The sequence below is a fragment of the Lepidochelys kempii genome, chromosome 24 (genome assembly GCF_965140285.1).
Source record: "Lepidochelys kempii isolate rLepKem1 chromosome 24, rLepKem1.hap1, whole genome shotgun sequence".
Taxonomy (NCBI): Eukaryota; Metazoa; Chordata; order Testudines; family Cheloniidae; genus Lepidochelys; species Lepidochelys kempii.
Window position 1 is genome coordinate 14,178,925 of NC_136403.1, and position 20,825 is coordinate 14,199,749.

Sequence of the window (20,825 nt, forward strand, 5' to 3'; positions counted from 1 at the left end):
AGTCCCCAGCCTGTAGCGGTGCACGGGATTCTTCTGTCCTAAGTGCAGGACTCTGCACTTGTCCTTGTTGAACCTCATCAGATTTCTTTTGGCCCAATCCTCCAATTTGTCTAGGGCCCTCTGTATCCTATCCCTACTCTCCAGCGTATCTACCTCTCCCCCCAGCTTAGTGTCATCTGTGAACTTGCTGAGGGTGCAATCCACGCCATCCTCCAGATCATTAATGAAGATATTGAATAAAACAAGCCCCAGGACCGACCCCTGGGGCACTCCGCTTGATACCAGCTGCCAACTAGACATGGAGCCGTTGATCACTATCCGTTGAGCCCGACAATCTAGCCAGCTTTCTATCCACCTTATAGTCCATTCATCCAGCCCATACTTCTTTAACTCACTGACTTATCCTCCAAGAATTTATCTAATTCTTTTTCCAGTCCGGTAATACTTCTGGCCTTCACAACAACCCCTGCGTGCTGTGTGAAAGAGGAGTTCCTTTTTTTTTTTTTAAACCTGACACATCTTAATTTCATCAGGTGAGCCCTAGTTCTTGTGTTATGGGAAGGGATAAATAACACTCCCCCATTCGTTTTTGCCACACCATTCATGATTTTCAAATGCCCCTTTAGCCATCTCTTTTCTAAGTGGAACAATCCCTGTTTTTCAATCTCCCCTCATTTGAAAACAGCCCTAATCATTTTCTTTGCCCTTTTCTGGACCTTTTCCAGGGTAACATTTAACCTTCTCAGATTCCATAGGGATGCTTTACACCTTGGTCAGGTAAAGATATTTTCTCTCTGAGAAAAGAACAATGAGTAGAGTACAAACAAACAGAGATCAATAATTTATTGGAAAAAGCATGTGTTCTATGGTGGGAATGGAAGGGGGGATGCTGCCATGACAATATACTGAACAGAGAAAGAGGCGATAAACTAGAGCAACAGAGTGTAGGGAGAAGAACGCATGTGGCCATGGAGACAGGCATTCACTGACAAAGAAGGGAAGATCAATAGATAACAAACACACCTTGGTGGGCTGATGTCAGAGGTCCAGGCATTCCCAAACTCTGCGTTGTTCGAAGCTCTCTCCCCATTGGGCAGGATTAGATCATCCGTGCGATCCCCATTGAAGTTCCCACACATCCCGCACAGCTGTTCCCGATACTCTGGGCCCACACGGACAAACAAGGCATGGCGGCCGTTAAACTGGATCTCCACGTTGGCACCTGCTTTCAGAGTCACCATGTTTTTCACCCTGGTGATGTTGGCCACAGGTCCCAGCTGGGCCGGTAAAGGCGTCTTTGTCCCGTCAACCTGAAACAGGAAGGGAGGTGGGCTGGGACTGGGGTGTATCCTCCTGAGTAGGTAATAGAACTATTCCCAAGGGATTACAGAGGGGATTTTCCATGGCCACACCATAAAGAATATTTCCAGCCATAAAACTGCATGGAAGCAGCTGTACAGTGGCAGCCATGGCATTTGAGGAGCTAGCTCAGGGGCTGGCGGCCTTTCAGAAGTCATGTGCCGAGTCTTCATTTATTCACTGTAACTTAAGTTTTCACAAGCCAGTGATACACTGTAATGGTTTTAGAAGGTCTCTCTCTTTAAGTCTATATTATGTCACTAAACTATTGTTGTATGTAAAGTCAATAAGGCTTTTAAAATGTTTAAGAAGCTTCATTTAAAATTAAATTAAAAGGCAGATCTTATCAGTTTAGTGTGATCCTTGCCCTTGCTTTTCCTTGCTGAGTTTTCCAGTGTTCCCAGGCAGGCAGCAGGCTAAGCGGGGTACAGCAGACGGGACCCCAGGCCGGCAGCGGGCCGAGCGGGGGTACAGCAGACGGGACCCCAGGCCGGCAGCGGGCCGAGCGGGGGTACAGCAGACGGGACCCCAGGCCGGCAGCGGGCCGAGCGGGAGTACAGCAGACGGGACCCCAGGCCGGCAGCGGGCCGAGCGGGGGTACAGCAGACGGGACCCCAGGCCGGCAGCGGGCCGAGCGGGGGTACAGCAGACGGGACCCCAGGCCGGCAGCGGGCCGAGCGGGGGTACAGCAGACGGGACCCCAGGCCGGCAGCAGAGTGCCACTGAAGATCAGCTCGCGTGGCACCTTTGGCACTAGTGCCATAGGTTGCTGACCCCTGAGCTAGATCTATAAAAATATAGATCTCAACACGACACCATAAGAGGCAAGCAGCAGACAAAGTTCATGTATGGTAACTTTTTACAAGGACCGAATCTCACAGTCTGGCCAGGGTAAGGCAGCTAGGCCAGGATGGGGACTGACCAAGCAGTGGCTAGTCACTCTCGGGGGCACAACTGATCTACTGCCGGGACCAAGGGGGAAGCAATCCGCTGTCAGTTATACCCGTCATCTCTCTGTACAGGTTAGCTCTTCTGGCCAGTGTGCTGGGTGCGATGTCAAGGCTACACGCATTCCACACCCCTGCCTGCCTGTACGCGCTGGGACGGGGCAGCATCTCCAGAGCCTGCTCTCCCCAGCTATGCTGTGACACCCCCACCGCCCCCCAATGCAGACAATCTGCACCAGGAAGCACAGGGCCACCTCATGCCTTTGTAAATCACCAAGGTTAAAAGACCTCTCCCCAGGGAAAAGGTGCTGAGTCCAGGCACAAAGCTGACAAAGAGCAGAAGCTGAAGTCCCATAAGTCCGGAGGGGGCAGGTACTTATCAAAGGTGAGTCCCAGCACATAGCTAGAGGGAGAGGTGCTCTCAGGACAATCCCAACTGAAGCCCTGCTTCTCCTTGGACAGATGACCATAACAAAAATTTCTCCCATTATTTGCCTTGTGGTAGGGTAGGAATTGAATGGGCTGGCTGATAGGAGGCTAGTGTGGAACTTGGGTGACCAGGGTTCAAGTCCTGGGTCTGCCACAGACAGTGTGTGACCTTGGGCAAGTCCCTTAAGGCCAGATTTTCAAAAGGTATGTCAGCCCCTAAAGAAGCAGATAGACACTAATAGGGTTTTCATAAGTGCCTTGGTGCTTTGAAAACCCCCCTGGACAGCTATGAGCATCTTTAGCCACCTCAATACCTTGTCTCTCTAGTGCTGACGCTCAAAGGTATGTAGGTGCCTAACTCCCACAGAAATCACAGAGGATCTTGGAATCTGCACCTCAGTTTCCCCATCTGTGAAATGGGGATAATAACACTTCCTTGCCTCACAGGAGGGTTGTGAGGTTAAATGATTTCAAGAACATGAGGCGCTCGGATCCTATGGTGATGGGAGCCAGATAAACACCTATGAGAGATGGATAGTTGTGGCTGTTTCTTCTTTGTCCTTTCTGATAATAGGTCAAAGAGCTCAACTCACCAGGACATCTTTGCCTCGCTCCAGAACAACATGGGAATGAAAATGGCCAGTTCTGAGCCAAAGTTCCACTCGGTAAATGAAGGAGACCCGGGGATTCCGGAAATTCCTGTTTGCGGCCACCACCCGGAAGGAGAAGTCGAGGGAGGAGTTGCAGGTGTGCGAGATCTCGTAGGCGCACGTGCCCTGGAAATGGGCCACCGCCCCATCGAAGGTGAAGTAGTGAGGGTCCCCTGTCACCGTGCAGGTGGTCAGCTGGCTCTGGCAGCCCAACTTCCCGTCCTTCACAGCACACTGCTGGCCGGGGTTACAGCTGGCGGGGACACACCGGAAAGTAGTGGAGGAGTCACAGCTGCACCTTTGGGTGCAATCAGCGAGCCAGAGAAAGTCCCCAACCTGGGATGGAGAAAGAGAGAGAGAGAGAGAGAGAGAGAAGGAAATGGCCATGGTCATCATCAGCAAAATGTCACAAAAACAAACCACTCGAGTAGGAGACACACAGAAGGAAATGGGAGATTTATCAGGGCTCATTAACTCTGGGACATGCCCTGAGTCCAGAAAACATCCTTAGGCAGGAGGGCACTTATGCAGACAGAATTGTCTGATTATTTCTTTGTGTTCCCTGGTCTGTCTCTACTTGTTGACTCTTGCATTATCTATAAGTTGTAAGCGGTTTTGGACAGAGACCATCTCTTTGTTCTGTGTCTATTTCAAGGGTGCCCTATTTTTTGAGTAGGCTCCTAGGTGCTATCAGACTACAAAGAATAACAACAATAATAAAAAGAAAGAGCTAGGGAGAGAAAGAAAACAGGAGCTTGACTCCTCAGGTGTAAACACATGCTGCAGGGCTCCAGGGTTAGATAGGAAAGAGACTCTTTGCTCCTTGAGTAGGAAAAAAGAGTTTTGCTTCTGTACTTGCCCATACAGCCATGTTTCCTCAGGATTGTCCAGAGAATGAAGTTGCAACTCACCCTGTAGTAGTGTCCGTCGTGCTCACAGCCACAGTGCTCTGGCAGGACACACTGATCCCCGCTCCACAGGTACCCGTCATTACAGAAACACCCTTCAGAACACAGAGAGCTGCACAGATGCTGAGGCCAGGAGCCGGCACACAGGTCCTGGCAGGGATGCTCACACAGCTTGTAGTGGCTATTCACTGGGCACCCAGGGTCTGTGAAAGAGGAGGGAGTTCTAGTATCAACAAAATGGAACACACATGAGGATTGAAATTGCCCTTGACCCCCTGAGCAGCAAGCCCATGGCACCCGTCTTGGATGATTAACTAAGCCTCAGTTTAAAATGCTTCGCTCTTGTTTAGAAGGCCAGAGGATTAGACAGTGCATTCTGCAGAAACCAGCAGGCCCAAGACACCATAGCGCCCAACAGAGGGAAAAGACTGAGTCCCTCTAGCACCCGTGCCCTACAGTCTCCGCTAATTGGCTACCTTGGATACACTTGCATGATCCAGTAATGGGGTTGACAAACCCCCTACAGAGCATAGGCACAACGGAGAGGAGAATCTTCCCTGCTTACAGGGAAGCTGACTGATCACATCCTCTGCAGCTGAAAGTACTGCCCAGTCATGGACACTGGCACCCAGGGGCGTCAGGTTTGTAGAAATTTTGGTGGTGCCCAGAATGCTCAGAGCCCGCCCCCTCCGAACTCCGCCCCCCGCCTGCCTAAGACTCTGCGAGGGAGTTTAGGTTGGGAGGAGGAGCTCTGGGGTGCAGGCCCTGGGTTGGGGCAGGGGATTGGGGTGTATGATGGTTGAGAGGCTGGGCTCTGGGAGGGAGTTTGGGTGCTCGGTGCAGGCTCTGGGCTGGGGCAGGGCCTGGAGGTGCAGGAGGGGGTGAAGGGTGCAGGCTCTGGGAGGGAGTTTGGGTGCAGGAGGGTGTGTGTGGAAAGGGGGTGAGGGTGCAGGCTCTGGGAGGGAGTGTGGAGGGCTGGCTGCAGGCTCTGGGAGGGAGTTTGGGTGCAGGAGAGGGTGTGTGGGAAGAGGTGAGGGTGCTGGGATAAAATGAAGCTATCACATGCCAGCGCCACAAGATTACGAGAGTCAATTAAAAGTGGAAAGTCAGAAGCAGCACTTGCCTGCTTCAATATATTGTATGTTGTTGCACCTGTTGTGATTCTAGACTCACAGACTTTAAGGTCAGAAGGGACCATTATGATCGTCTAGTCTGACCCCCTGCACAACGCAGGCCACGGAGTCTCACCCACCCACTCCTGGAACAAACCCCTGACCTGTGTCTGAGCCACTGAAGTCCTCAACTTGTGGTTTAAAGACTTCAAGGTGCAGAGAATCGTCCAGTGAGTGACCCCTGCCCCACGCTGCAGAGGAAAGTGAAAAAACCCCAGGGCCTCTGCCAATCTGCCCTGGGGGAAAATTCCTTCATGACCCCAAATATGGCGATCAGCTAAACCCTGAGCATGTGGGCAAGACTCACCAGCCAGACACCCAGGAAAGAATTCTCTCTAGTAACTCAGATCCCACCCCATCTAACATCCCATCACAGGCCATTGGACATATTTACTGCCAATGGTCAGAGATCAATTAATTGCCCAAATTATGCTATCCCATCATACCATCTCCTCCATAAATTTATCAAGCTTAATCCTGAAGCCGGATATGTCTTTTGCCCCCACTGCTCCCCTTGGAAGGCTGTTCCAGAACTTCACTCCTCTGATGATTAGAAACCTCCATCTAATTTCAAGTCTAATGAAATTCCTGATGGCCAGTTTATATTCATTTGTTCTTGTGTCCACATTGGTACTAAGCTTAAATAATTCCTCTCCCTCCCTGTTATTTATCCCTCTGATATATTTATAGAGAGCAGTCATATCTCCCCTCAGCCTTCTTTTGGATAGGCTAAACAAGCCAAGCTCTTTGAGTCTTCTTTCATAAGAAAGTTTTTCCATTCCTCGAATCATCCTAGTAGCCCTTCTCTGTACTTGTTCCAGTTTGAATTCGTCCTTCTTAAACATGGGAGACCAGAACTTGCACCCAGTATTCCAGATGAGGTCTCACCAGGGCCTTGTATAATGGTACTAACACCTCCTTATCTCTACTGGAAATACCTCCCCTGATGCATCCCAAGACTGCATTAGCTTTTTGCACGGCCATATCACATTGGCAGCTCATAGTCATCCTGTGATCAACCAATACTCCTAGGTCTTTCTCTTCCTCTGTTACTTCCAATTGATGCGTCCCCAGCTTATAACTAAAAATTCTTGTTATTAATCCCTAAATGCATGACCTTGCACTTTTCACTATTAAATTTCATCCTACTACTATTACTCCAGTTTACAAGATCATCCAGATTGTCCTGTATGATATCCCGGTCCCTCTCTGTATTGGCAATGCCTCCCAGCTTCGTGTCATCCGCAAACTTTACTAGCACATTCCCGCTTTTTGTGCCAAGGTCAGTAATTAAAAGACTAAATAAGATTGGTCCCAAAACCGATCCTTGGGGGACTCCACTAGTAACCTCTCTCCAGCCTGACAGTTCACCTTTCAGTGTGACCACTGTAGTCTCCCCTGTCACCAGTTCCTTATCCACCTTTCAGTTTTCATATTGATCCCCATCTTTTCCAATTTAGCTAATAATTCCCCATGTGGAACCATATCAAACGCCTTACTGAAATCAATGTAAATTAGATCCACTGCATTTCCTTTGTCTGATAAATCTGTTACCTTCTCAAAGAAGGAGATCAGGTTGGTTTGTCGCAATCTACTTTCTGTAAAACCATCTTGTATTTTATCCCAATTGCCAATGACCTCTGTTTTAGACTGTATTCCTTCTGTTTTACTGGCTGGCTGAGAGTCACGTCTGACTGTGTAGTTGGGGCGCAGGGCCCTCTAGCTTCCCCAGGAGCCCTGCCCAAGCAGACTCGCTGCGGGAAGCACACGGTGTGGCAGACAGCATCACACTGGCCCTCTAGGGCTCTGTAACAATCATACACCCTTATCCCACCACCTAGAGCCTTAAGAAATGCACAGGGGAAACTGAGACACCCACAAAGTATTCAGAGAAAACATTAAGAACATTCCCACTTCATAACACCTGTATACCAATTATATACTTTAAAGGGTATAAAATAATCAAGTATTGTGCTAAACATGATCATACCCGAAACTGACTGCCAAATTTATGTTGCGTGTTTTTCCCCTCAAATGAGGGCTCTTGGGTGGGGCTGGGGATGAGTGGTTCACAGTGCAGAAGGGGGCTCAGGGCTGGAGCTCAGGGTTGGGGTGCTGGGGGCACAGGCTCTGGGGTGGGGTAGGGCCAGGGATGAGGAGCTTGGGGTGCAGACAGGCTGTCTTAGGGCTAGGGTCAGAGAGGACTTTCCCCCCTTTCCTCTCCCCACCGGCAGCAGCGAGCTCTGGGTGAGGGACCCCTCCTCTCCCCTGATGCCCCGCACCGTAGTCTCACTGGGGGTAGGGGATGGGGCTGCCCCTCGCCCAGCGTGGGGGAGCCCACTCCAGGCAGGGACAGTGGAGGGACCCAGCTCCAAATATTGGTGAAGCGGGGCCCCCGGTTCTGAATATTCCTGGTGCCAGGGCTCCACGAGCCCATATAACTCACCGCCTATGTGAGGTACCCAAAGCTGGGACCAAGCGAGAAAACAAGCCCAGCTCTAAAGCAGGGGAACAGAGAGAGAAGGGGAGGCAGAGAGGCGTGGGTTAGCAGAGGAGCAACAGCCCCAAGCCAGGCTGCCTCTGAGAAACCAGAAGGGAGATAAAAGGAGCCTGCAAGCCCTGGGCTGATAACTTAAATTGAGTGTAAGGGTTTATAGCCTGGTCTAATTGAAGATAAATTGAAGGGGACCACTTAGGAGAAAGCTGGGACCCCTAGAGAGACTGCACCAACAGCAGACGGCAGATCCCTACTCTATCCACTAGAAGAAGCATAACAAACACCAAATCTCTTATGCTCTAATAAATTTGTTAGCCTCTAAGGTGCCACAAGTCCTCCTGTTCTTTTTGCGAATACAGACTAACACAGCTGCTACTCTGAAACCAAATCTCTTGCCAATTGAAACAGTGGGAAAGATCCCAACGATGGCGATCACGTTGTAAAATGACAAATAAGCTTTTAAAGCAGTGAGCAACAGGAAGGGCACTAGCCCCAGCAACACGATGGAAGTCTGAGCTCCGTCTGTCTCCATTTGTTCCACAGACTGGGCTTTTCAGGCGGTCTCTCTGAGGAGCATTAGTTATCCAGAGAACTGGAAGAAAAAAAGGGGTTTCTTCCCGTGGAAAAATCTAATTTTTTTTCGGCAGGAATTTGAAAATATTTCAGTGCCTCATGGGAACTGTACATCAGGGAATTGTAAGCCCTGCTCCCATTCTCCTCTATTGGTCGGGCTCATTGGTCAGACTACATCACCCACAATGCACTCCCTTCCCTTTCTGGGGGCAGGGGAGAAATAGTGCATTATGGATTGCCTGGAAACGGTACATCAGGAGATACGGGGTCCAGCAGCGTTTCTCAATTGACATATTCTGTTTAATTAAAATGAAAAATTGTTCTGTGGAAACCAAACACTTTTCATGAAAAATTTCATTTTGGTGAAAACCCCATTTTCCATCTCTAACTCGTTTTGATGGAATATTTTCCACCAGCCCCGGTTATTAGCTTTTCTGAACAATTAGGATTCAGGTTCTCTTGACCTGATTCCAGAGGATCAGCACTCCCACTGTGAATAATGAGGAGAACTGGGCACTTCTATGGTGCTCAGGATGCCTTGTGCGGGGTAGATCTGGAAAACCTTCCACAGAAGTCTGAGGAGATGGTTTCTCTGAGGGGTCTGGGATCCCTTTGGCAGATGATTATGAGGACCTGGGTTTCAGCCAGAGTTGAGCAGCTTTTGCTTGTGTTGACAGACTATCATTTTACCTCAGAGTATCACGTAAGGAAAGCCAGACCACCACCAGCACACAGTCCAGTAGCACAGTTACACAGTGCTGCCTTACCACAGAAAGACTCATTCCTCCAAGGTGAGATGGTGACATTCGCTCTCTGACAGGCGGCTGCGTATGTCTGAATGGACTCGCACAGGGCACTGCTCTCCCCTCCTGACACACACAGGTCAAAGATGCAATCAGACAGATAGTGGCCTGGGTCAATCTGGGAGTGGCAAGTGGAGAACGGCCCATCAGGGTCCTGGATCACCCAGCACCGGGACTTGGACTGCACCAGACTTTCCTCATCTTCACACAAAGGGCAGGAATCAGGGCAGCCGTCGTCACAGCCAGGGACATCCTCAGACTTCCCAGCCAAAGCCAAGTGGAAGGTGTCCTTCCCATGGGAGACGTTCTGCATCACAAAATCATCCTCAGCCGCTCCATTGAGGTTCACGCACAGCCCGCAGGTCTGGCCTCGGTACTCAGGGGGGAGGCTGACAAAGAGGCTGTGGGCCAGGTCATAGCTCACACTCAGACCAGAGTCGGCTTGCACAATTGTATGAAACCCATCCTGATAAACGACGATTCCTCTTCTCTTGAGATGCACCGGGAGAGTTAGAGTCACCCCATCAATCTGAGTGAGGGAAAATAGCACCAAAGAGATCAGTGCAGGAATTTATGCAGTCATAGATAGGGACCATTCTGATCATTTGCTCTGAGTCCCTTGCATGACCCAAGCCAGAAAACTTAACTCAGTAATTCCTGCAGTGGAGGGAATTATTCTTCTCTACTACATAAATGATACCAGAGAGCCCAATATCCAATGTGATGAATGTGGGAATTTTGGGTAATATTTTTATGATCCATATCTGTATCTCAGTTTAGCCCCTGACTGTATTCCGTGTATGGGAGTTAAATTGCTTTCCATGGAAGAGGGGGTGGGATGGACTATTTGGGTCAGGTGGGCTGCCTGAGTTGGATCCAGATGTGCTATCAAGAACTGAATGGGCTCAGCACATATGAATAGAAGGTCCTGCATTGACAATGGAAGAGCCAAGGACCGGGACATTAACACCTAACAACTGAGGGCGCAGAGCAAGTTAATTCCCCCCCCCCCCGACTATCAGTAGGGGAGGGGTCTAAAAGTCCCAAGCAGGAGAACAAAAGAACTGAGCACACCCAAAGGAGGCTCCCAGTGGGACAAGAAAACAGAGATGGAGACAGACTTGAGGAGTCTCTGGGAAGCAGGACTGATGGACACTGACTAAAAGTTTGCTTCTCCGTGCTGACCTAATGTCTCTCTGATGCTGTAGGCCTGTTGACTAGTAAATGGTGCCTGGCTTTGAAAAGGCTGCCCTGCACCAGTGCAGATGTTTTCCTGGTTGCCTTGCTCTCTGAGAAGGAGTCTGATCACAGGAAGCCACGCAGCTGTTTCTTGTGAAAAAGCTAAACCCACAGCCCTGGGGATTTCCAAAGGGTGCTTTCCAAAGAGGCTATACTGGCTGGGGTGATCACGCAGACCCTGAGAATCCATGACACCTTGTTAAAAAGGCATCAACCTCAATTTGAATAGTCCAGGTGAGGGTGAGTGAACCACTTCCATTACTCACTGTGAAAACGTTTCCTCTTGTCTGCAATTTGAATTATTCTAACTCCAACTTTCAGCCGCTTTTATTCCTTTCTCTGCTAGCTGAAGAGCTCCTAAAACCAGGTCTCTTCTATCTACTTACAGGCCTGATCAAGACTCTGCTTAACCTTTCCTTTGAGAAGCTGAATAGGTTGAGATTACCTTGCATCCAGCACAACACGTACACAAACAATAATTAGTGTGCACATGAGATCTGAGCTAACCCTAAACCTGTCCTGGGTATTATGGTCTCGTCACAAAGTACTGAACAGACTGCTGTAGGGGAAATAATGGCACTGTTCCCTCTAATTTTTTACATGCGTGTGCGGAATTAATTTTGTTATGTGCGCCAATATGGAGGTGATGTGTGGTAGGGGTGGAGCCGAGGGGTTCAGAGTTTGGGAGGGGGTTCAGGGCCAGGGCAGAGGGTTGGGGTGTAGGGTTGCGAGCTCTGCAATGGGGCCAGGGATAAGGGGTTTGGAGTGTGGGAGGGGGCTCAGAGCTGGGGCAGGAGATTGGGGTGCAGGGTGGTGAGGGCTACAGCTAGGGGTGCGGGCTCTGGGGTGGGGCCAGGGATGAAGGGTTTGGGGTGCAGGCTGTCCTGAGGCTGCAGCGGGGAGAGAGGACTCCCCCCAGCCCTCCCTCGGCGCAGCAGCTTGGGGCCAGGCCAGGGGAGGGGCTCCTCTCTCCGGCCAGGGCAACTCCAGCTGGGCCGGGCTGGGGTAGGGGCGCCTCTCCCCGCTTGCGTGGCCTTCGCAGCTCAGGGGGAAGTTAGGCACTGACGGGCGTATTCGGGAAAGTGGGAAAAAATCAACAACTACTGGGAAATGACTTTTCCCCCAATTTCATTTATTTCATTAAGTGCTTTCCCAGGGAGAACTAGCCCCATGGAATTACCTTGACCGTCCCGTGCTGCCCTCTCTGCAGATGGATCTCAGTCTTGTTCACAAGGACAAAGACCTCCGAGGTCACAGGCACAGGAACATGGGGCAGGTTTCCGTTCTTCACTTCCACTCTGAAGAAGGATAAGGACTTTGATGTCCCACACAGTTCAGCAAACACATATTTGCAGGTGCCCTGGGAATTGTATCGCTTCCCATCAAACGTAGTGTAATGGGGCAGACCAGAAGCCCAGCAGATGCCGTTGGTTCGCTCATGGCACCCATAAGCCCCCTTTCGAGTGCCACAGAATTCCCCAGGGGCGCAGGCAGAGCGGGAGCACTGGACAGCGTGGGAGGAGCTGTCACATCTGCACAATCTCCGGCAATTTTCTCCTTCCCAGAAGCTTTCCCCTGCCAGGTGGTATCTGCCATTGTGGGTGCAGCCGCACTGCTCTGGAGGCACACAGTCAGTGCCACTCCGCACAAAGCCAGGGTCACACTGGCACCCTTCTTCACACGCAGTCCGGCAGCGGGAGGGCACAGCTGGGTGGGCACAAGAGGCCGGGCAGGAAGGTCCACAGAGCTCATAGTGGCTGTTGGGGGGGCAGGTTAACTCTGAAAGGGACATGAAGAACTGTGGTTAGAAATACAGAAGGACACTGCAGGGAATCCTCCCAGGCAGAAAATCCAGGACAAACAATGAAAACAGGGATCAGAGGAAAGACTTAATATACAGAGAGCAGGACAGATCCTTCATTTCCTAAGAAATAATTTTCGTGCTAAAAATCTAGGGTTTCTCCTTACAAGCAACACTCCTCTCTTAGGATCAAGTTCCAGGCACAGCTAATAGCCTAGCCAGTAAATATCAGCATGTCACTACAGCATCAGTAGTGGCTTCTACTCTGGGCCAGAAAGATGCCCATCCAAGTCCCTCCCCACCCTTGGATTCATACCCAGTGATGACTCTGCAGACAGTCCTAGGGAGGGATGCTGCACTAAGTACCATTTCCCAGCGCACCCATTAAGGTGACAGACTGGCCTTAGTACCCGTCTCAGAGTTATTCAGATAGCACTAAAAGGTCCTGTAGCATTTTCTAAGAGTGAGCAATAAACAAGCATCCCAGCTGCCATTAGGTTGCTCAATGAAATCTGGATCTGGTTTGTTATCTATTTTTAGTGCTCTCTATTTACATGTGGAATCCCTGTCCAGCTGGTATTTAACTCATTGCATTGTGTGTGACACTTTGTGAGACCAGGAATGGAAGGTGGAAGAGAAAGGTAGACCCTGAGATCCTGCTTCAGAGAGCTGGTAACTGTAGTTAATATATTTTCAAAGTATATTTTAACGTGTACACACTGTACAGTTTCAGAATAGCAGCCGTGTTAGTCTGTATCCATAAAAAGGAAAGGAGGACTTGTAGCACCTTAGAGACTAACAAATTTATTAGAGCATAAGCTTTTGTGAGCTATAGCTCACTGCATCCGATGAAGTGAGCTGTAGCTCACGAAAGCTTATGCTCTAATAAATTTGTTAGTCTCTAAGGTGCCACAAGTCCTCCTTTTCTTTTTACACTGTACAGTGAATGTAATTCTTCTCCCTCTGTCCTTTTAACTAGCTGGTGACAATTATCCTTATGCTTATTTGAAACATTTAGCTTCTTCTCAAAGCTAAAGACAATGAGAATTTATTGGCCCATCACAACAGGTGGGACATCTCGTCTGGGGAGTATTAACTAAGCTAAAGTTAAAATACACAGTTCCCAGGAAAGGAAAGCTCAGATGTCTGATAAGGAATCTTCCAACTATTGTTAACGTCTCAAAGGTCTCCCATAGTTTACATAGGGGAGGTCTACACTTAAAATGCTGCTGTCTGTAGAGCTTTAATGAAGACAATCCTATGCTGAGCTGGCATAGTGAATCCAACTCTCCGAGAGACGGTAGCTATGTCAACAGACACAGCGCTGTCTACACCGGGGGTTAGGTTGGTATAACTGCACCGCTCAGGGGTGTGGATTCACCCTGAGCGGTGTAGCTATACTGACGTGAATCTCTAGTGGAGACCAGACCATACTGTTAACCTCCACCTCTCTTAGCTCTGGTCTACAGTACAAATGTATGCTGGTGTAACTATGTCGCTTGGGGGTGTGGAAAATCCATACCCGAGAGACACAGTTGTAGTGACTGAACTCCTGCTGTGGACAGCACTATGTCGATGGAAGAGTTTCTCCTGTCAACACTGCTACCGCCTCTCGGGGACGTGGAGTACCCAAGCCAGCAGGAGAAGCTCTCCAGTTGGTGTAGGTAGTGTCTTCATTAAGCGCTAAAGTGTAGACAAGCCCTTAGCCTAACTAAGGCTATGTCTACACTACGCACCTTTTAGTGACACAGCTGTACCATTACAGCCGTGCCACTAAAAGGTGAGCAGTGTAGCCGCTCTTTGTCGGCGGGAGAAAGCTCTCCCACTGACAAAAGAATCCCACCCCCAATGAGAGGCTGTAGCTTTGTCAGCAGGAGAGCTCTCCCGACCACAAAGAGCTGTTCACGCTGGTGCTTTTGTCAGTACAAATTTTGTCGTCCGAGGGTGTGTGGTTTTTTTCCACACCTCTGAATGACAAAAGTTTTACCAACGAAAGTCCAGTGTAGACAAAGCCCCAAGAGAACCCCTGCCAGGCCAGAGATAAGAATAACTTCCCTTTTCCCTGTGCAGAGGACTCTGTTGGCTCAAATATGTTAACTAAGAACCAGAGATAAGTGTAGAAAATGTAAGTTAGAAATAGCTTGCTGTGAGACTCAGAAAACTGAAGGTCAAATGGAGCAAACTGTTACCCCAAGAAATCCAAACCATCTGGCCTCCATCCCAAATTGTACATTTGTCTGCCTTGGGAATCAGATTTGCAACTCTCCTTATGAATAATCGGTCTTGTTCTTCCAGTGTAATGTCTCCTATCCTATGATAAGCCTGGAAGATGGGATGTGAAAAATATTAGATACAGTGCAAGAATGTATGGTGGGAGGGATAGCTCAGTGGTTTGAGCATTGGCCTGCTAAACCCAGGGTTGTGAGCTCAATCCTTGAGGGAGGCCATTTAGAGATGGGGCAAAAATTGGGGAGTGGTCCTGCTTTGAGGAGGGGGTTGGACTAGATGACCTCCTGAGGTCCTTTCCAACCCTGAGATTCTATGAATGTATGGAGCTAGATTTAGAAGACAAGAGATTTTGTTTGCTTTCTATATAAATTATTGTTGCACTGTAGAAGAGATAGGAATTGTATAGCACTAGAAGGAAAAAAAGAATTTTGAATGATATCAGCACCAAGCCAGGGTATAATGCTGGAATATTAAGAGTAACATGTGAGGGCTTGTCTACACTAGAAGCAGCTGCACCATGTCTGGTTGCCACGTCTCTATGCCAATGGGAGAGAGCTCTCCCATCAACATAATAAAATCACATCCGCGAGAGGCAGTAGCTGTGTCAGTGGGAGAAACTCTCCTGCCAGCATAGTGCTGTCCACACAGCACTTATGTCAGTGCAACTTATGTGGCGCAGGAGAACGGTTTATTCGCACATAAGTTAACACGATATAAACTGTAGTACATTGTCTTAAAAACGGGGGATGCCAATTTATTGTTGGGGCAGATGCTAAGGTCAGGTCAACACTACAGAATTACTTCGGTGCAGCTGTGCTGATGCAGTGGTTTAAGTGTAGACATACGGTAAAATATAATCCATGAAGTGACTGAAATGCTCCAACTAAGGAAGCATCGAAGAAATGTGTTATATACCAACCCATCTACTGGACACTGATGGAAATAACAGAGAAACCAGAAGCTGAACACTTAGCCCAATTTGGCAAATGGCCAATAGAAACAGATTTCAGTGTAGCAGCCGTGTTAGTCTGTATTCGCAAAAAGAAAAGGAGGACTTGTGGCACCTTAGAGACTAACCAATTTATTTGAGCATAAGCTTTCGTGAGCTACAGCTCACTTCATTGGATGCATAAAGTGGAATATTAATTAATTAATATTGTATTAATTTATTAATACTAATTAATATTAATTAATAAATATTACAACTCTCCTCATGAATAATCTGTCTTATTCTTCCAATGTCATGTCTCCTATCTTACAATAAGCTTGAAAGATGTGATGTGAAAAGTATTAGGTATAGTCCAAGAACATACAGAGCGTGTCTGCTAGATTTAGAAGACATTAAGGGGTATTGTTTGTTTTCTTTGTAAATTATTACACTGTAGAAGCGATAGGAATTGTACAGCACTAGAAGGAAAAAAAGAATGTGAAATGATATTAGCACCTAACCAGGGTATAATGCTGGAATATTAAGAGAAATGTCTTAAAAAGGGGTGATCCCATAGTTGGAGCAAATACTAACATACAGTCCATGAAATGACTCAAATACTCCAACTAAAGGAAGCACTGAAGAAATATGTTATACAGCACCACCATCTACTGGATCCTGGTGGAAGTAGCAGGGAAACTGGGAGCTGAAAGCTGAGAGCAATTATGGCCAATAGAATCTGCAGGGTGGCAACCTTCCTGCTAACTTCAATTAACAGAGCATACAACCCTGAGGCCACTGCCCATAGTCTGTATCCCCAGACATAGGTGCTGATGTCTAGTTTTCTCCAGGAGTGCTCCACCCCCGCTTTGCCCCGAGGCCCCTACCCCACACCACCCCTTCCCCCAAAGCCCCACCCTCGCTCGGCATCTTCCTGCCCTGGCTCCGACCCCTCCCCCGAGGCCTTGCCCTTGCTTTGCCTCTTCCCGTCCCCACTCTGCTCCCTCCCCTAAAGGCCCTGCCCTTGCTCCACCTCTTCCCAGCCCCACTCCACCCTCTCCTCTAGGTCCCCACCTGCCCACCGCTCGCTGCTCTCCACCCTCCCACCTGGCTGCAAATTAGCTGTTTGGCGGTGTCACAGAACAGAGGTTTGGCGGCACCCCTGACTAGCTCATCTGGGCGCCACCAAACAGCTGATCGGTGGCAGTGCTGCCAAACCGCTGTGGCTGATGGGTGCTGGGCACCCTTTTTTTTTTTCCCATGAGTGCTCCAGCCCCGGAACATCCATGGAGTCGGCGCCTATGATCCCAGAGCTTGCTGAACCCCTGCGGACAACATCTCCTGTCCAGGTTGGGTCAGAAGGCCAAGAAGAGCTGACTGAACCCCCAAATAAGCAGCTGAATCCAGAAGTGCAACTGTGCAGCCATGTGGAAAGGAGTCTCTCTTATTCCAGGGTTAAGAGGACAAGAAGAAGCAGTGAGATTTCATCTCAAAGATTGGACTTGTCCTTCTGTTCTTTAATATAAATGAGTGAAGGTTAGCTTGTTGAGTCTACGCTCTTCAGTGAGACATCAAGGAACCCCCTTTTGGATTTTAACTGACTAATGCTATATGCCGGCCCTCCTTGATAAGTCCAAGCAAACTGGCTTAAGAGAGATTTAAAACAATAACTTTAAGAAATTACTTTTGATACTTTAAACTTGTCCTTTTCACACCAAACCATTTGTGACGGGGCAAGGCCAGATGGCTATAGAAAAGTAGTGGGAGATAGATATATTAGCTCCAGGCTAAACAAATCCCTGGTACCAGGATAAGTGAAATGGCAGCTGCTCCACGTCAATTAAGACACCTGGGGCCAATTAAGAACTTTCCAGAAGGCAGGGAGAATGATAGGTTGCTTGGGATACCTGAAGCCAACCAGGGGCTGGCTGAAACTAGTTAAAAGCCTCCCAGTCAGTCAGGTGGGTGTCAGGAGCTGTGGGAGGAAGTTGCGTTGTTGGAGAGGCTGAGTAGTACACACCATATCAGGCACAAGGCAGGAGGCCCTGAGGTAAGGGGGAAGCGGAGCTTGAGGAAGTGAGGGCTGCTGTGGGGGAAGTAGCCCAGCTTGGCTTAACAGTGAAATCCTTGCTGCTCTTAAATACAAAAAAGAAGCTTACAAGAAGTGGAAGATTGGACAAATGACCAGAGAAGAGTATAAAAATATTGCTCAGGCTTGCAGGAGTGAAATCAGGAAGGCCAAATCACACCTGGAGCTGCAGCTAGCAAGAGATGTTAAGAGTAACAAGAAGAGTTTCTTCAGGTATGTTAGTAACAAGAAGAAAGTCAAGGAAAGTGTGGGCCCCTTACTGAATGAGGGAGTTAACCTAGTGACAGTGGATGTGGAAAAAGCTAATGTACTCAATGCTTTTTTTGCCTCTGTCTTCACGAACAAGGTCAGTTCCCAGACTGCTGCGCTGGGCATCACAACATGGGGAATAGATGGCCAGCCCTCTGTGGAGAAAGAGGTGGTTCAGGACTATTTAGAAAAGCTGGACGAGCACAAGTCCATGGGGCCGGATGCGTTGCATCCAAGAGTGCTAAAGGAGTTGGCGGATGTGATTGCAGAGCCATTGGCCATTATCTTTGAAAACTCATGGCGATCGGGGGAGGTCCCAGATAACTGGAAAAAGGCTAATGTAGTGCCCATCTTTAAAAAAGGGAAGAAGGAGGATCCTGGGAACTACAGGCCAGTCAGCCTCACCTCAGTCCCTGGAAAAATCATGGAGCAGGTCCTCAAGGAATCAATTCTGAAGCACTTAGAGGAGAGGAAAGTGATCAGGAACAGTCAGCATGGATTCACCAAGGGCAAGTCATGCCTGACTAATCTAATTGCCCTCTATGACGAGATAACTGGCTCTGTGGATGAAAGGAAAGCAGTGGACGTGTTGTTCCTTGACTTTAGCAAAGCTTTTGACACGGTCTCCCACAGTATTCTTGCCAGCAAGTTAAAGAAGTATGGGCTGGATGAATGGACTATAAGGTGGATAGAAAGCTGGCTAGATTGTCAGGCTCAACAGGTAGTGATCAATGGCTCCATGTCTAGTTGGCAGCCGGTATCAAGTGGAGTGCCCCAGGGGTCGGTCCTGGGGCCGGTTTTGTTCAATATCTTCATAAATGATCTGGAGGATGGTGTGGATTGCACCCTCAGCAAGTTTGCAGATGACACTAAACTGGAAGGAGAGGTAGATATGCTGGAGGGTAGGGATAGGATACAGAGGGCCCTAGCAAATTGGAGGATTGGGCCAAAAGAAATCTGATGAGGTTCAACAAGGACAAGTGCAGAGTCCTGCACTTAGGACGGAAGAATCCCATGCACCGCTACAGACTAGGGACCGAATGGCTCGGCAGCAGTTCTGCAGAAAAGGACGTAGGTTACAGTGGATGAGAAGTTGGATATGAGTCAACAGTGTGCCCTGGTTGCCAAGAAGGCCAATGGCATTTTGGGCTGTATAAGTAGGGGCATTGCCAGCAGATCGAGGGATGTGATCGTTCTCCTCTATTCGACACTGGTGAGGCCTCATCTGGAGTACTGTGTCCAGTTTTGGGCCCCACACTACAAGAAGGATGTGGAAAAATTGGAAAACGTCCAGCGGAGGGCAACAAAAATGATCAGGGGACTGGAACACATGACTTATGAGGAGACGCTGAGGGAACTGGGGATGTTTAGTCTTCAGAAGAGAAGAATGAGGGGGGATTTGATAGCTGCTTTCAACTACCTGAAAGGGGGTTCCAAAGAGGATGGCTCTAGACTGTTCTCAGTGGTAGCAGATGACAGAACAAGGAGTAATGGTCTCAAGTTGCAGTGGGGGAGATTTAGGTTGGATATTAGGAAAAACTTTTTCACTCGGAGGGTGGTGAAACACTGGAATCCGTTACCTAGGGAGGTGGTGGAATCTCTTTCCCTAGAAGTTTTTAAGGTCAGGCTTGACAAAGCCCTGGCTGGGATGATGTAGTCGGGGATCGGTCCTGCTTTGAGCAGGGGGTTGGACTAGATGACCTCCTGAGGTCCCTTCCAACCCTGATATTCTATGATTCTATGATTCTATAAATTGTACGTATCATGTTTCTAAAAGGTCAGCTACCATAGCTGATACTATTAGGGTCCCTGGCCTGGAGCCCGGAGTAGAGGGTGGGCCCGGGCTCCCTCACACACACCCTTTGCCCCCTGATTAATCACTGAGACTGGGAGACAACAGAGACTGTGCAAGGAAGGATAACTTCTCCTCACCTCCCTCACTGGCTTATGATGAAAATGGCTTAGTAGACTGTGACCCTTGTCTCTAGAGAGAGAAGGGTTATGTGGAGGGTCACAGTGAGCCTCTGAGGCTAGCGAAATCCACCAGGAAACACGAGACCCACGGAGGCAAGGACAGAGCTTTGTCACACATTCAAATAGCAGGGACCACATGCCTGAAAGTGCCTTGAAGACATGTGTATCCTTGCTCCTTGAAAAGGCACTAGAATTGTAATAAATGTATTAAAAAGTACTAAACAATTGATGATCATAAGCACATTTAATAAGAAACCTTGGTGATTTGGATGGCTCCTTGGTACAACTGCTGAGACCTGAACCATAGTCTATGACAATCGCTTGCAAGGCTTCAGAGTAGCAGCCATGTTAGTCTGTATTTGCAAAAAGAAAAGGAGGACTTGTGGCACCTTAGAGACTAACACATTTATTTGACCATAAGCTTTCATGAGCTACAGCTCACTTCATCGGATGCATTTGATGAAGTGAGCTGTGGCTCATGAAAGCTTATGCTCAAATAAATTTGTTAACTTGTAAGGCTGAAGTGGTGTATTCAGAATATTGGTTGTGTCTACCTTTGATTGGTGAACGGCTGACTGCATACTGAGGTGGTTCTGGGTGAATCAATTACTTGCTGATTGGTTAAGAATAACTTGAGCATCGTGATCGTGATCAAGGTACAAGCTGGTTAGAAAGGAACCTAGTAGACTAATGCTCCCTGGACTCAATAAAAAGGGGTTACCCTAATTAATTTCCAATTCCAGTTCTGATTACGACACTTATCCAATTGGCAAGTCTAGTTTGTTTCATTTCAGCTTTAAATTCTCACTGGCACCCAAGCAGCTGCGTGACCCTAACTCCCTTTCACCCTGACAGAGAGATCAGTTGCAGACACATGTAGCTGGCACATGACTCTGGCATTTGGAGAGGCTGGCCACGAGCGCTGGAAGCTCCCTAGAAGTGGGAGGCGCTACCGGCACCCGGACCATGGCCTCGCGG

General features: G+C 48.6%; 1 protein-coding gene across 1 annotated transcript in view; it reads right to left on the reverse strand.

Annotated features, from left to right (window-relative positions):
* Positions 1 to 20,825, reverse strand: part of LOC144929826 (IgGFc-binding protein-like) — an 81,103-nt gene that overhangs the window by 17,661 nt on the left and 42,617 nt on the right. The window contains exons 24-28 of the mRNA XM_078850401.1: positions 11,758 to 12,356; positions 9,303 to 9,867; positions 4,297 to 4,388; positions 3,329 to 3,721; positions 1,024 to 1,310 (exon numbers count right to left, since the gene is read on the reverse strand). Coding sequence (XP_078706527.1) covers positions 1,024 to 1,310; positions 3,329 to 3,721; positions 4,297 to 4,388; positions 9,303 to 9,867; positions 11,758 to 12,356 — 1,936 coding nt within the window. The remainder of the gene's footprint in view (positions 1 to 1,023; positions 1,311 to 3,328; positions 3,722 to 4,296; positions 4,389 to 9,302; positions 9,868 to 11,757; positions 12,357 to 20,825) is intronic.